This window comes from Fusarium poae, chromosome 4 (assembly GCF_019609905.1).
Source record: "Fusarium poae strain DAOMC 252244 chromosome 4, whole genome shotgun sequence".
Classification (NCBI taxonomy): Eukaryota; Fungi; Ascomycota; class Sordariomycetes; order Hypocreales; family Nectriaceae; genus Fusarium; species Fusarium poae.
This window is the reverse complement of record NC_058402.1, coordinates 6,853,473-6,866,641: the sequence shown is the minus strand read 5'-3', so window position 1 is coordinate 6,866,641 and position 13,169 is coordinate 6,853,473. Positions and strand designations below refer to the sequence as shown.

The window sequence follows — 13,169 nt, the reverse complement described above, 5'->3', positions numbered from 1 at the left end:
ATCATAGCAAGCAACGCGCGCACAACACCAAATTTCTCTCCTTGCGTTCGATTATATACACACAAGCCAAGCCTCAGGGCACCACGACAAAGACCACCAATTTGAAGATCAACGAAGTCAATGGAATAAAAATATGCAGGCATACAGGGCGTTGGGCAAGCAAGCAATCGTTTTTGTATTTCTTTTGTTTTTTTCATCCGCGATTTGCTTGCCAGCGACTTCACGACCCATCATGCAGCCATTCAATTCCACCTTTCAAACGATCTTGACTCAACCACCACCCGTCTTCTCCCACGAGAAGCCCCCAGAACAAAACCACAATCAACACTGGACAACATTGCAGACATACGCCCTTTTTTAAAGAACCCGGGCACTTTTTTGAATTTTTCATTTGTTGCAGAGATTTGTGCTTTTTCTCTCGTATTGTTTTGCTTTTGAATACACATAGTATGTATAACAGATACCCCAAAGGAAGTTTTGCACGCCACAACAGGCGGGTCTGAGATGGATTCATTGGAAGGAAATTACAGAGAGTGAGAGAGCCTGGAACGGGAATTGCCTTGTTTGGATTCCTTGCGATAGGGTACTCTCATACTGGGAAGAGAAGGAATTAGAAGAATCAAGTAGTTGTCAAATAGGAAATGGACATGGACTTTTTAGGAGACGAACTCCAATCTTCAATAACCTCAAAACTCTCATCACTACAGATTGGATTGACTTGAATGTAGAACGAGTGTAAATTCGCTTTTGACTTGGATAACACCGACGCTGTTACAAGCATGTCCGAACACCATATTGCCTACCTGGACTGATACTATATGTCGATAACAGGAGACTTGTATTATACTCCCACATGGGCTTTCCGAGAAAATGGCTGTAACATCATATTAAACAAGGGGGAATAGCGTCATGAAAATTTGTGTCTAAACCAGTGCCAGTCGTCCTCCTCTATATATAGTCCATCCATACAGGTATCCTGTTCCCCTACTCTGCCTGATCCTCACTCATAGATCGAATCTTCTTTTTTCTTGCTCGCGTGCTGCAAATTAAGGCGTCGAGGCGGCGGCGGGCTCCTTGTCCTTGTCTCTGTGGAGGTGGAAGGACTTGCGGTCCTTCTTCTTGTGGTCCTCTTCTTTGTCCTTCTTGATAGCGGCCTCAGCAACGAGTTGCTCAAAGACAAGGTAGTCGCCCTCCTCCTCAGGAGATCGCTCAGCCTAGGAATTGTTAGTCAGACAGATTCGAACAGAATACAAGGACTCTTAAACATACCCTGATAAAGACGTCACCGATAAGGACCAGAGCTTGTGCGCGCTCTAGTCGCTTGTTGAGGTGGACCTTCTTGTCGTTCAGGATGCTGTCGCAAACCTCGCGCAAGACACTCTGAATCTCAAACTTGCTGCCCCTCCATGCCGCAGTAAGAATCTTGCCAGTCACACGTCTCTCGTACTCGGCGCGCTTCTCGTCGGTCCAGTCCTCACCACCCTTCTCCTCCATCTTGGCCATATCCTCCATAGTCTGCTGGGCGTCGATGGCGCTGCTGATGGTGTTCCATGTCTCCTTGACAAGCGTGCCCTTGTCGCGAAGTCTGCTGAAGAAACCGCCGATACCAAAGAACTTTTGGCTGCGGAGGAGACCTGAAGCCTTGGAGACGTAAGTTTGACCGATGGCATGCAGAATGTCAATACCGAAAGACTCCATCTTCAAATTCTCAACCTCGAGGCGCATCTTCTCCTGGAATGCCTTGGTCACATCGGCACCCTTGTCAGTCTCTGTCCACACGCTGAGACGGTCGAGGAGCTTTCGGGCGAGGGTATCGACACGCTCCTGTCGAATCTTGGCGCGCTCCTTCTCGTAAGCTGCAAGCTGTTCCCGCTGTTCCTTGGTCAGACCACCCTTCTTCTTTTCCTTGTTCTTAAGCTCTTCTTCTGTGAGTTCGCCCTTGGCCTCGGACTCGAGGAGGTCCGAGTGGGACTTGTCCATCAATGCGGGTCGGAGGGGAATCTGAGTTCGGTTGCGGGAGCTCGACGAGGGAGCGGGAGATGTGGCATCGGATCGTTGAGGAGCCTCGGTGGAAAGGCCAGCGGCCGGAGGGGCAGCGGCGGCGGGAGCAGCAGCAGGTGAAGCAGGCTTGGTTTCCTTATCGTCACTCACGGAGGCAGCAGTGTAAGCAGGAGGAGGTGCGCCAGCATGTTGCTCTGCGTCAGCTGCAGTTTTCTCTTCAGCCTTCTTCTCCTGGTCCTTCATGCTCTCCTTCTTGGCCTCTTCGGTTCCGGGGAATTCCTCTCCAGCAGCCTCAGCGGCGGCGGCTTCAGCGGTGGCAGCCTCTTCCTCTTGCATTGTAATATCCATGGTCGTTGTAAGGTCCTTCATAAGGCTAATCTCACCAATCCAGTCGACGAAGGCCTCGCCTCCGAAAATGGAGCTGAAGAACTCGGCGGGGTCGGCGAAGCCTTCCTGTGGTCTGGCAGAATCTTTTCCAAACTTGTCGTATGCTGCTCGTAGGTCGGAATCGGACAGGACCTGATAGGCCTCACCGATGGCCTGGAACTTTTCGTGTGCGGTAGGATCATTGGGGTTCTTATCTGTTAGGTACCGTATGGTCAGTCTCGCAAGAAATGTATGGATTGTTTGATGTCAAGGTAGGCGAACCTGGGTGATGGACAATAGCCATCTTGCGATAAGCCTTCTTGATCTCCAGCTCAGTGGCTGTTGGCTGAACGCCCAAGGTGTCGTAATAAGCGGTATCGACAACCATGATGGATGATATCTCCCAGGCTCAAAGGTTGGTGTTTTTGGTATAAAGTAAATATTTTAGACGGTAGGTGGGTATCTAAGTAGGTAGGTATGGTATAGAGAGGAAAATAAGAAACCCAGTCACTGTAGCGAGTAGGAAATAAAAGATTGAGATGGAAATGTTAGATGATGATGGCGTCGGTTTGGCCTAAAATGACCGCCTGCCCGCCCAGTTCTGGCTTGGCGGAAATTTCCTGGTATAAACTTGCTAAGAAACTTTCTCTCTTCCCTGGGCTTCCTTCAACTTCAGGCTTCATGCCCAGCGTAGTGGCAGCCCAGCCCAGCCTTGGAGAAGGAGGGGTCTTTAGGTCTTGAAGACAGGTACGTATTAGCGTCTACGTAATGGTGGGGCAGTGTCTGGGCAGGTGAAGAAGCAGCGCCTCTTTTACCACGTCAACATTTCATGGATTCAGTAGTTTAATTCATTTTACTTCCAAGTTTTTATTAATCTACCGAGTTTGATTATCTGTGACTTTTCTGCTGAAACAGTGGTGATCTATTTTTTCTCATCAGCGAAATGTATAGACTCAGGTCTGAACTATGGACGTGTCAGCCAAGCTCTAATCTATGGACACAATGTTTGTAAAGGTCAGTACAGTAACTGTGGGCAAACTTGTATACCTGTTTTCAGCTAGAGAATAAAGCTAGATAAGTCACAGAGCGAGTGGTTTATATAACTGCAACATGCTACTTACATATCGTGGTACAGATAACTTCTATAAGCATATGCACTGCCAATGATATATTCTTGCCCAGCCAGCTCAAAACCCCGGAAGTTTGTGTTTATTCCCAAGACTCTTCATTTCTTACAGAGACTTGTATAGTAACAGACTCTTCAAAACACAAGTGCTCATTCAGTGGGTTTATGTCCGTCCCCTGTCTCTTGACCGGGTGGCAGATGACTAGCATTGCAGCGCAATTTCCCGTAGTGACTGCAACCTCTCCCAGAATCGAGATTGGCAAATGCCATGTCCAAATCATCCAATCCAATCGAACCGTACTCGGTAGTCTAGTCAAGCCGGTGCACAGGCGTAGAGTTTGCTGGGTTGAGTCCGGCAGGGCGGTCAGGGCCTCCGGATCGTCTACATGCATAGGGGTCCGTTGTCAATCACCTCAGAAGCTCTTGTTCGAAGAAATTGAATGGTTACTACAAGGCGGTCAAGGTCAGACAACTGCTTAGTTGTTCGTCTATTGGTCCATTGTACCCATTCGGTACTGAGAGCTGTTCGGCAAACTGGGGCATGGAGATCATGTTTTGTTCTGTGGGTTGTAACTGCGTCAAGCCAACAGATAGAACAGACGCGATGCTCATCCTCAACATGTTTGTATCGATTTTCAAGGGTCCGCCTAACCAGGGTAAGACGAGTTCGCTTGAATGTTTCTCCTTGCTTTGTTTGAACTTGACGACACTACCGTGTCCGGGTCGGCAGTTAAAGTGCTCTTCGAAGCGACATCACCACCGGTGTTCCGGTTGCTAACAAGCTGCGAGATCCGGTCAAGATATCAGATGGTTCTCAGTTGTTGCATACTCAAATCTGACATGAGATTGAGTTATATGTAAATTTGATACTGAATTGTAGTAGGGAAACCGAATACGATGATTAATGCGTTTAGCGGGGCGCTTATGCAGACTCTCGCATCGTTGTACAAGGATCGGCTGCATCCACCTCCAAGGCGAGAAATTGAGCTCTTGCATATTTTGTGGATTTATCCGGAGCGGAGGTCATTCAGTCCTATTTTGCTTCGCATTTATCTGTCTTCTTTCTTCCTTCTCCAAGCATCGTGTGGTAACAAAAATACCACAAGACGTTTCCGGGACTTCCTCGTAACTGAATTGGTATATAACCTTTTCTCCCTCCCGTTCATTTGACTCTGCACGGCTGTGACAAGACGTGCACTGTTTCTTCTTCCTCTCACGCGCTCAACTTTCACCTCTCCTTCCCCCTCCCCCTAACTCCTTCGCCGCCAAGATGGGTTACCTTTACTATCTTCTACACCCCTACCAACTTCGGTCCATTATTCAATGGTAAGACTATACTACTCTGGCCCATCCTTCTAAAGAATTTGTATCTAATGGCACTCTAGGAAGGTCTGGCATGATCCCGTCCACGAGCGAGACCCCAGCACCGAGTCACCGGAGCTGCAAGAATGCTTCCGTTACCTCAACTTGACAAGTCGTAGTTTTGCGACTGTCATTCAAGAGCTGAACCACGAACTTCTCGTCCCCATCACTCTGTTCTACCTCTGCCTCCGTGGCCTAGACACCATCGAGGATGACATGACCCTGCCTCTAGAGAAGAAGATTCCTCTTCTTCGAAACTTCCATAACACTATGGAAGTGGATGGTTGGCAATTCCATGAGAGTCAAGAGAAGGACAAGGAGCTGTTGGAGCACTTTGATGTCGTCATCACAGAACTCCAGAAGATCAAGTCCCCCTATCACAAGATCATCAGGGAGATGACTGAGAAGATGGGCAACGGCATGGCTGACTACGCCGAGAACGAGGAGATGATCAAGAACGGTGTGCAAACGGTTGAGGAGTACGAACTGTACTGCCACTACGTTGCGGGTCTCGTCGGTGAGGGCCTAACACGCCTCTTCGTCGAATCAGAGCTTGCCAACCCCAAGCTTTCCGAGCGTCCTTCTCTTACCGAGTCCATGTCCCAGTTCCTCCAGAAGACAAACATCATTCGAGATCTTCACGAAGACTGGCAAGATGGTCGAAGGTGGTACCCCAAGGAGATCTGGAGCCAGCACGTGGACAACTGGGAAGACCTTTTCGACCCTCGTTACGAAACCAAGGCTGTCGAGGTTATATCCCACATGGTTCTCGACGCACTAAAGCACTGTGAAGAGTGCCTCTTCTACATGGCGGGCATCAAGGACCAAAGTGTTTTCAACTTTGTCGCTATTCCTGAAGGAATGGCCATTGCAACACTGGAACTTTGTTTCCGTAACCCTGATGTTCTCAAGAAGAACATCAAGATCACAAAGGGCGATGCATGCAAGATCATGTTCGAGTGCACACAGAACCTCTACACTGTGTGCGAGGTCTTCAAGCGATATGCTCGTAAGATCGCCAAGAAGAACGACCCTCGCGACCCCAACTTCCTTGCCATCAGTGCTCAATGTGCAAAGGTATGTGTTGACACTCTCGCTGCCTCTCTGGCTATCGCTAACAAATCACAGATCGAGCAATTCATCGAGACCTTGTTCCCCAAGCAAGATCCCAAGAAGCTTACTCTTACTCAAAACCAAGCACAAAATAAGGAGCCCACCATGGATGCTGGCGAGGCCGTTGTTCTCTTCGGCGTTGTCATTGCAGCCTTGGTTTGTATTTCGGGTCTCATGGTACGCAACCCTCTGGCTCCCAAGGCCATCCTCAACTAACAACCATCCAGCTTGGCACCGCTTGGTTCTTTGGAGCTAGGTTCGATCACATCTTTAGGGAAGCCAGCGTCTTCCTACCGGGTCGCGAGAAGGCCACCCCCATGATTACGGGTCACGAAGAATTGTAATTTCATGCACGCGCCGATTTATTCTTGTTCCTTTTTTCACGGCAATATTTTTAACGATATCCTAACGTACATACCCACCTTTAGCACAAGTCCCTTTTGGCATGGGACCAGCCCGTTGAGCGAGGTGCTGGGCTTCATACTCTGTTTAATACTACGAGCAACGCGCGATACAGCCCGCGTTGCCAATTCCAGTGTTGTCCCCCGTTCCCCAATGCTGATGATGTGTCTCTTGTCTTGAATACCATTACTCCCTGCACGGATGTCAAATTGCAATCTAGTCCTTTTATGACTAAGGTTGTGCCGAAGAAGTGCGAAAATTAAATCCTTGCTCTTGGTTTCCGCCGCGAGGCGACGTCACGCCACAAGTCTATTGTACATCCTCCCAGTACATTAGATTGGTGGCGGCAAGCAAACATGAATTTCAATATGTCCTTGTAGATTTTTAATTAATTTATATCCATGAAAACAATGTTTGATGATTCTTCCTTCTTTGGGTCGACCCTAATGTGACTAGTAAGGCATGACATGCGTCTGGGCATGGTTTCATCTTTACGGTTTCGATACAATGTGATGTGACACTACAACCAGCTGATCTCCCGTCGACGGGCCATTCCTCTACATCAAACGTGTCTGAGCTTGGATCCTGCTCTCAGGGTGCCAGAAAAGTTGGTCGTTATGAGCATGAGAGACAAAACTAGTAGATCAGTTTATGCTACTTAGACCGTACTTCTTAGACTACTGATTTTTGTACCCCAAGACTCAAGAGCCAGCTTTTCTTTCTTCCACTGCAAATCCTGTGTTTCAAAGGTTACATCGCGCTATTTTGAGGCACGGGCTGCTGCAGGAACCAGTTTATTATTTTTTTCGCTATGCGTCGTTCTGTCGGATCTCGGGTTTCCGAGAGTCAACCCGCTACATGATTGATGGATGCATCACACCACTGTTCACTTGTTTGGAGGCAATGTGGTAATCCAGAAGATCTATGATGTCGTTACGTAGCATCCATATCTATAGTAACAAACAAATGCGCTTGTTTCGAAATGAAAACTCCTGGTGCACATGATGTGAGGTCGTTCGTGGGTGCACCCTATATTACATCCTACCCAAACACACGCGATGGGGTAGAAGAGTCAGGTATGTGTGGTAAACTAGCCAAGTATCCTGAAATATGTTTTATAATATGAAAAGAAAAAATTGTCGCTTTCCCTTGTCCCTAATTCCCTAACTGATGCTGCGTTGCTGCTTCTATTGGTTGCCGTTGTTGGCGATGCCGTCGGTGGTGCCGCGGACGTTGTTGCGAACCTTGGCACCGCTCTCTTCGGCAAGGCTCTTGATAAGGCTGGCGACCTGCTCGGGGCCGTCGAGCTGCTGGAAGCCCATGAGGTAGGCGGCGAGACCGGCAACGTGGGGAGAAGCTATAAAAGGTTTAGCATGAGACTTGTCTCGGGAGTGGTTGAGAAGTAAAACATACCCATGGAGGTACCGCTGAGAGTAGCAGTATCAGTATTGGACTTGATACCGACACTGAGGACATCGACACCAGGGGCGTAAACGTCGACCTCAGGGCCAAAGTTGGAGAACTCGGCACGCTGGTCAGTAAGGCCATCAATGGCGCCGACAGTGATGGCATTGGGGGCAGAACCGGGAGAAGTCAGGGAAGTAGCCCGCTATAAGTGATGTTAGCGACCTGTGATTGAGCGTTGGTGGAATGATCAACTTACGTTCTCGTTACCAGCTGCCACAACGGGGACAACACCTGCTTTGAAAAGAGCTTCGATAGCACGGTTGATAGCCTCGGACTTGTCGCCACCGAGAGACATGTTCATAACAGCCTTGCCAACACGGTTGTTCTTCTTGACATCGTCAACAACGAACTGCATGCCCTGGAGGACACCAGAGTTGCTACCACCACCAGAGGCATCGAGAACCTTGACGGCAACAAGGTCGACCTTCTTGGCAACACCAAAGGTAGCACCACCAATGGTACCAGCGACGTGGCTACCGTGACCGTTCTCATCGTCATCCTATTCAGTTAGCCCCAGGTCTGGTCTCTTGGAATACCTGATATACTTACAACATTGTCAATGAAGTTACCTCCGAAAGTGGCACGGCCCTCAAACTCGCTGTGGTCGATCTTGATACCAGTGTCGACAACGTAGGCAGTGATGCCCTCACCAGCGGAGTCGTCGAAGATGTAGTTCTCCTGGTCGGCCTGAGCGTGAGAGAGGCGGTTAAGACCAGGGGGGGCGTTGACTTGAGCAATGGCAGCGTTAAGTTGAACACGGGCATCAGCCTCGATGTAGGCAACCTCATCGGACTTGAAGAGATCCTGGACCATCATGTCGTCGGCATCGAGAGACATGGCACGCCATGTGTTCAGGCGGAATGACTTGATAGAAGTGGACATGGCATTACCGATAGCGCTTCGCTTGTTGAGGTTTCGCTTCTTGATGGCGGATGCAATGGAAAACTCCTTGGCGGCGATAGCATCATCATCGAAGGTGTCGTTGTAGACAACGATGTATCGGTTAGGGATAATGTTGAGAGCATCAGGGTTAGAAACCATGGCCTTAACGAAAGAACTGATTCCCATCTTCTTGTCGAGCTCCTCGCCAAGGCCAGCACCAACGTCGCTACCAATAGTGTCGGCCATATCACCAATGGACCCGGCAACATCCACGGGGGCCGCGGTGGCCAAGGGGGCTGCAATGAGCAGAGAGGCGAGGAAAGTCTTAAGGAAAGCCATGATGAATTGAATGTTCGTTTTGTGGTTAAATTTGTTTGAAAAAAGTTATGTTGAAGTGAGAGAAATGTGAAGTGGTTCCAGCCGTTTCACTCTGTTGAGAACTCGATCGTATAATAAACCGGGCTCGGATTTGAAGGAAGGTGAGCTTTGTATTGACAAACAAAGCAGTAAGTGAATGCTAGAAGAGGAGTGAGGCGATCAACGCTCCTCTCGTGATGTCTGAATAAGGACCGGTCGTGTGAGTGCTCGCGAGTTGACGATACACTGTTCAGAATAAACAATGAATGTGAGAATGATTAAATCTAATTGACACTGACTAGCAGGTACAAAGAGGCAAAGGGAAATAGGGAAAGGAAGAATGAGAAAATAAAAGACTCAAAGAGACGTCTTCCAAACAATGAATAACCCGAACAATAGAATGAGAATGGCCGTCCAGCAGCAAACAATGGGTGGGAGAAGTGGGTTTAATAGGAGAATATCGAACAATAGAATCTCAGCTTCTGACTGGTGGCCTGGATATTTCAGATCAAGCTTCAGGAGGGAGCCGCAAGATCCATGGCGGGGATGAGGCGCTAGGGGTCGTGGGCCTAAGGTTTCGGCGTCAGGGACCAGGGACCAGGGCCCCCAAGTGTTAAACTGTTTGGTATTAGTGTGTAGAAGCCTGCCCGCTTGTACGACGATACGTACACAGTCGCCAAGTCAAACGCCTGAGCCTAACTCCAAGAACCCCCTAGAACCCTCAGATTTTCTGTTCTCGGTGGGTTTGTTAATGCATATGCCTGTTCGGTCATCTTGTTTACTCGAATCATTATAGCTCGCTCTGCCACAGGAGCTGAATATAGCCAAATATCTGGCACACTTGCAGTGGCAGTGAGTAGGGTGCGAAACCATATCTGCTTTGGAGCAGTCATGATGGTGTTTGCAAGTACAAAGCCACCTGATCGAGAGTCATGATTGATTGGTATACCTAAAATTGGTGTTTGGCTGCTGTTTCTCGACAGTACCGAAGTAGGCGCAACACCAGCTCTGGTCCGCAGTACATTGGGCGAGAAGAACCGTTAATATCGCCCACAGACTGTGGCCCCGGCCTGTACCGCCAATGACAAGCAGTTAAAGCCTTCTCATGGCTGTAAATTCGGGTAACGGCGCGGCACATGTCGTACGGTAGATGGCCATCAAATCGGTATTCCCACTGTTCGTAGCGGCAAGATTAGTGATGAGCTACTTGGTCTTGATGGTCAAAGCAAGGGGTAGTGAAAATCAAGTGCCCCCTTCAGTCGAGCACTTGGCTAGGTAGCTCGTGCTATCAGCTGGTCTCTGCAGCCCAACCCCAGAAATGCACATCTCAAGATGAAGTCGCATCTATCAGGCCAAGCCTCAAGCCAAGGCTGATGCCGAGAAACATTGGCCATGCATCATCACCAGTAAAAAAACAACGGTTTTGTGACTCCTTTGAGAAACCTCAATAACGCAGTACAATTGGCGGCCAACACAAAACCCCAATGTCACATCATTACCGAGGATCCACTCACTGGAAACCAGCCAAGCCCATGCTGCCCTCCAAGCCATCCAAGAATCGGCGCTTGGTGACCCCTGGGCTACCCCTGTCAATCCCAAGTTTGAAACAGCAACACTAGGCTTTGGCGTCTGCACCTGCAAGGCACAAGTCGATTTGGTTGGCCTGTGAAGTCTTTTACCACGCGGCGTCTTGTTGCCAAACGAGCCTTATTCCAAGCGCCGTGGATAACAAACGCTACATGTCGCTGAAGTTGGAGTGATACGTGTCCAAGGTCGTACAGTGTCTTTGTCATGTTTGTCGGCTTGTTTTGTTTCGGCGTGTGGCAGAGAAAAGTTTTACATCTGATCAGGATGGTCTACCTAGCGTCTTGATGGTTCACCGTTAACAAATGACCCAGGGGCTGTCTGGACATTCCTGAAGGGGCATTTGACGGCCGAACGCACCAGATGATGGGCATCTACGATCCTGGGCTGTCGGGGATAAAATAGGCAAGATGCTATGCAGCTCACGGGCCCATGGCGTCTCGAAGATGACCAGGACAAGGTTTCCGCGTCAAGTTTTGGTGTGGCTCAAAGTCAAGGAAGGCTAGTTAGCAATCTTGAGACAACCTCGGAGAAATCGACCTGCTCTGACAATTCAAGCAATAAAGTGGACTTCGTCTGTTCTTTGCCGTTATTTTTTCGATGAATAGACCAGCATTCTCGTAACGAGACGACATTGGATGAGGCGAGAGTGGGTTCGGCATCGTTGAAACGTAAGCAGGAATCGAAGCGATCGGTAGTTAGTGCTGGATAAGATGATTCCAAGTCTGCGTTTGCGAATACCTTCTGTTTCTGATGTTGATGTTTCAGTAACGTAGCAGCTCAGTGATTTACTGTTTGGTGCCTTAGGTAAGTAAGTGCAGGCGAGGAAGTCACCTGTCTGCTCCTTCCCGGGCACTAATGATTACATCCATGTTATTATTACAGTGATGATCAAAGGGAAGGAACGTCTCCAAAAATACGACTGATTGACTTCTAATCCAACGTGGATCCGCCGAGTAAAGTCTAATAGATTGCCAAGCTTATTCAGACGACAAATCATTTAGTTACATACTAATTTCCAGGTACCCATAATGGTCATAAACATTTCGACAATTGCCTCCCGCTTCTTGACACTGAATGCCTGCAGAATGATATACATATTACATTGACAGATGACAGGTGACCTTTACTGTGCAAGTATTTTTGGTGTTTTGAGATGACGACGCTCTGAAACCTACAGAATCGCATCTAGAGAGTCTGGATTGTCTCAAGAATAACTTGACACGCAGTGATCCTTGTCCTATTTGCCTATATCACAAGTCGCCCACGCAAAGGGCCCAGTCATTTCCACCACCAAAGTGACATGAGAATCCGGGAAAACGGCAAGTGATTGCGCAGCTGTTTCGATCTTGTGTAAATCTGTTTAATTTTCCGTCAAGCGATGCGACATGATCAACATGCTGGAGTGATAACGTCTTACGTATTGCTTGTTTTTTACATTAATCGGCCCCGAGCGGAGATCAACGGATATTATGGCTGCTTCAGTACCCCAAATACGCATTCAATAGATTGCTGCTCATACTCTATTGGTCCTTATGCGAAGGCATCCTATAGTTCTTTTTGCCAAGTCTATAGGAGATGCCTGAGACCACACTCAGAGGCGCAGAAAAGAAGGACAGCGTAGACAGGGGGCTAAACAACCTACAATAGAAGGTCGAGTTTTACCCCAGGATATATCACGAAGATCGCTTAGTCTCATTAGTTGTAAAATCAGCTGCAGATGAAGTGCCCCTTTGTTGGAAACGTATGCGCGCCAATCGATCACATGGCGGCTATAATATTCGCTTGGTCTGGATGAATTGCATGCATTGAAAACGAAGCACTGATACATATAACGTCGTGAATCCCTAAGCAACTAGCCGAATGTAGCATATATGTCCTCGACATTAGATGCCGAGGTCTTCTTCTACCCGAAAAAGGGTCCTGGCCGTGATATTTTGAAGCTGGGCAGGCTCGACCTCATGCTTCACATTTCATGCGCCCCTTTTCAGCCAAGAGGCTAACCTTTTACATAGTAGACCATTGCAAATACTCCTTTGCTCCTCACCAGATAGACGGACTAGTGCCAACAGAGAACGTGTGAACGCCGTGGTAGCGATGGTCTCGGTGACTCGTTCCTGCAACAGGTTCTCTAAGGAGTTCTCCCTTCAAGTTCTTTCGAGATCTATTTCGACTCTGTCCTTGTGTTATGCTGCCCAAGCCTAACACTTTGAACAAGGTGTTCGGGCCAAAGACCTCTGAGCATCAATCATCGGTCTTTGACATCGCATAGTGATTCCTAAAGATGGAAATCAACAATATCTCGTCCGGCAATCAAGCTGTTGAACGAAAGTCATGATGTCTATTCGGCAAACCGATTCCAATCAGGACACCGATACAACTCCCAGAGACCGAGCTGATTCCCAGTCATAAAAAACCTGTGCTATCTAGTAGCATTCCTATATTCACGCCTCATTGGTATGTAATCATTCTGATGATGGCATACCGGTCCTTTTAAGCGTGAGAGGTT

At 48.4% G+C, this 13,169-nt stretch overlaps 3 protein-coding genes across 3 annotated transcripts; 1 reads left to right on the top strand and 2 right to left on the bottom strand.

Annotated features, from left to right (window-relative positions):
* Positions 1 to 1,046: 1,046 nt before the first annotated feature.
* Positions 1,047 to 2,755, bottom strand: FPOAC1_012296 (uncharacterized protein; the record flags this gene model as incomplete). The annotated part of the gene is made up of 3 exons (XM_044856654.1): positions 1,047 to 1,214; positions 1,270 to 2,582; positions 2,650 to 2,755. The coding sequence occupies 3 exons, from the start codon at positions 2,753 to 2,755 to the stop codon at positions 1,047 to 1,049; spliced, it is 1,587 nt and encodes a 528-aa protein (XP_044703967.1).
* A 2,008-nt stretch (positions 2,756 to 4,763) lies between these two features.
* Positions 4,764 to 6,312, top strand: ERG6_2 (Delta(24)-sterol C-methyltransferase; the record flags this gene model as incomplete). Its single annotated transcript, XM_044856653.1, has 4 exons — positions 4,764 to 4,819; positions 4,879 to 5,932; positions 5,984 to 6,145; positions 6,196 to 6,312. The coding sequence occupies 4 exons, from the start codon at positions 4,764 to 4,766 to the stop codon at positions 6,310 to 6,312; spliced, it is 1,389 nt and encodes a 462-aa protein (XP_044703966.1).
* Positions 6,313 to 7,557: 1,245 nt separating this feature from the next.
* On the bottom strand, positions 7,558 to 9,058 carry FPOAC1_012294 (uncharacterized protein; the record flags this gene model as incomplete). Its single annotated transcript, XM_044856652.1, has 4 exons — positions 7,558 to 7,727; positions 7,784 to 7,979; positions 8,034 to 8,336; positions 8,387 to 9,058. The coding sequence occupies 4 exons, from the start codon at positions 9,056 to 9,058 to the stop codon at positions 7,558 to 7,560; spliced, it is 1,341 nt and encodes a 446-aa protein (XP_044703965.1).
* Positions 9,059 to 13,169: the final 4,111 nt, after the last annotated feature.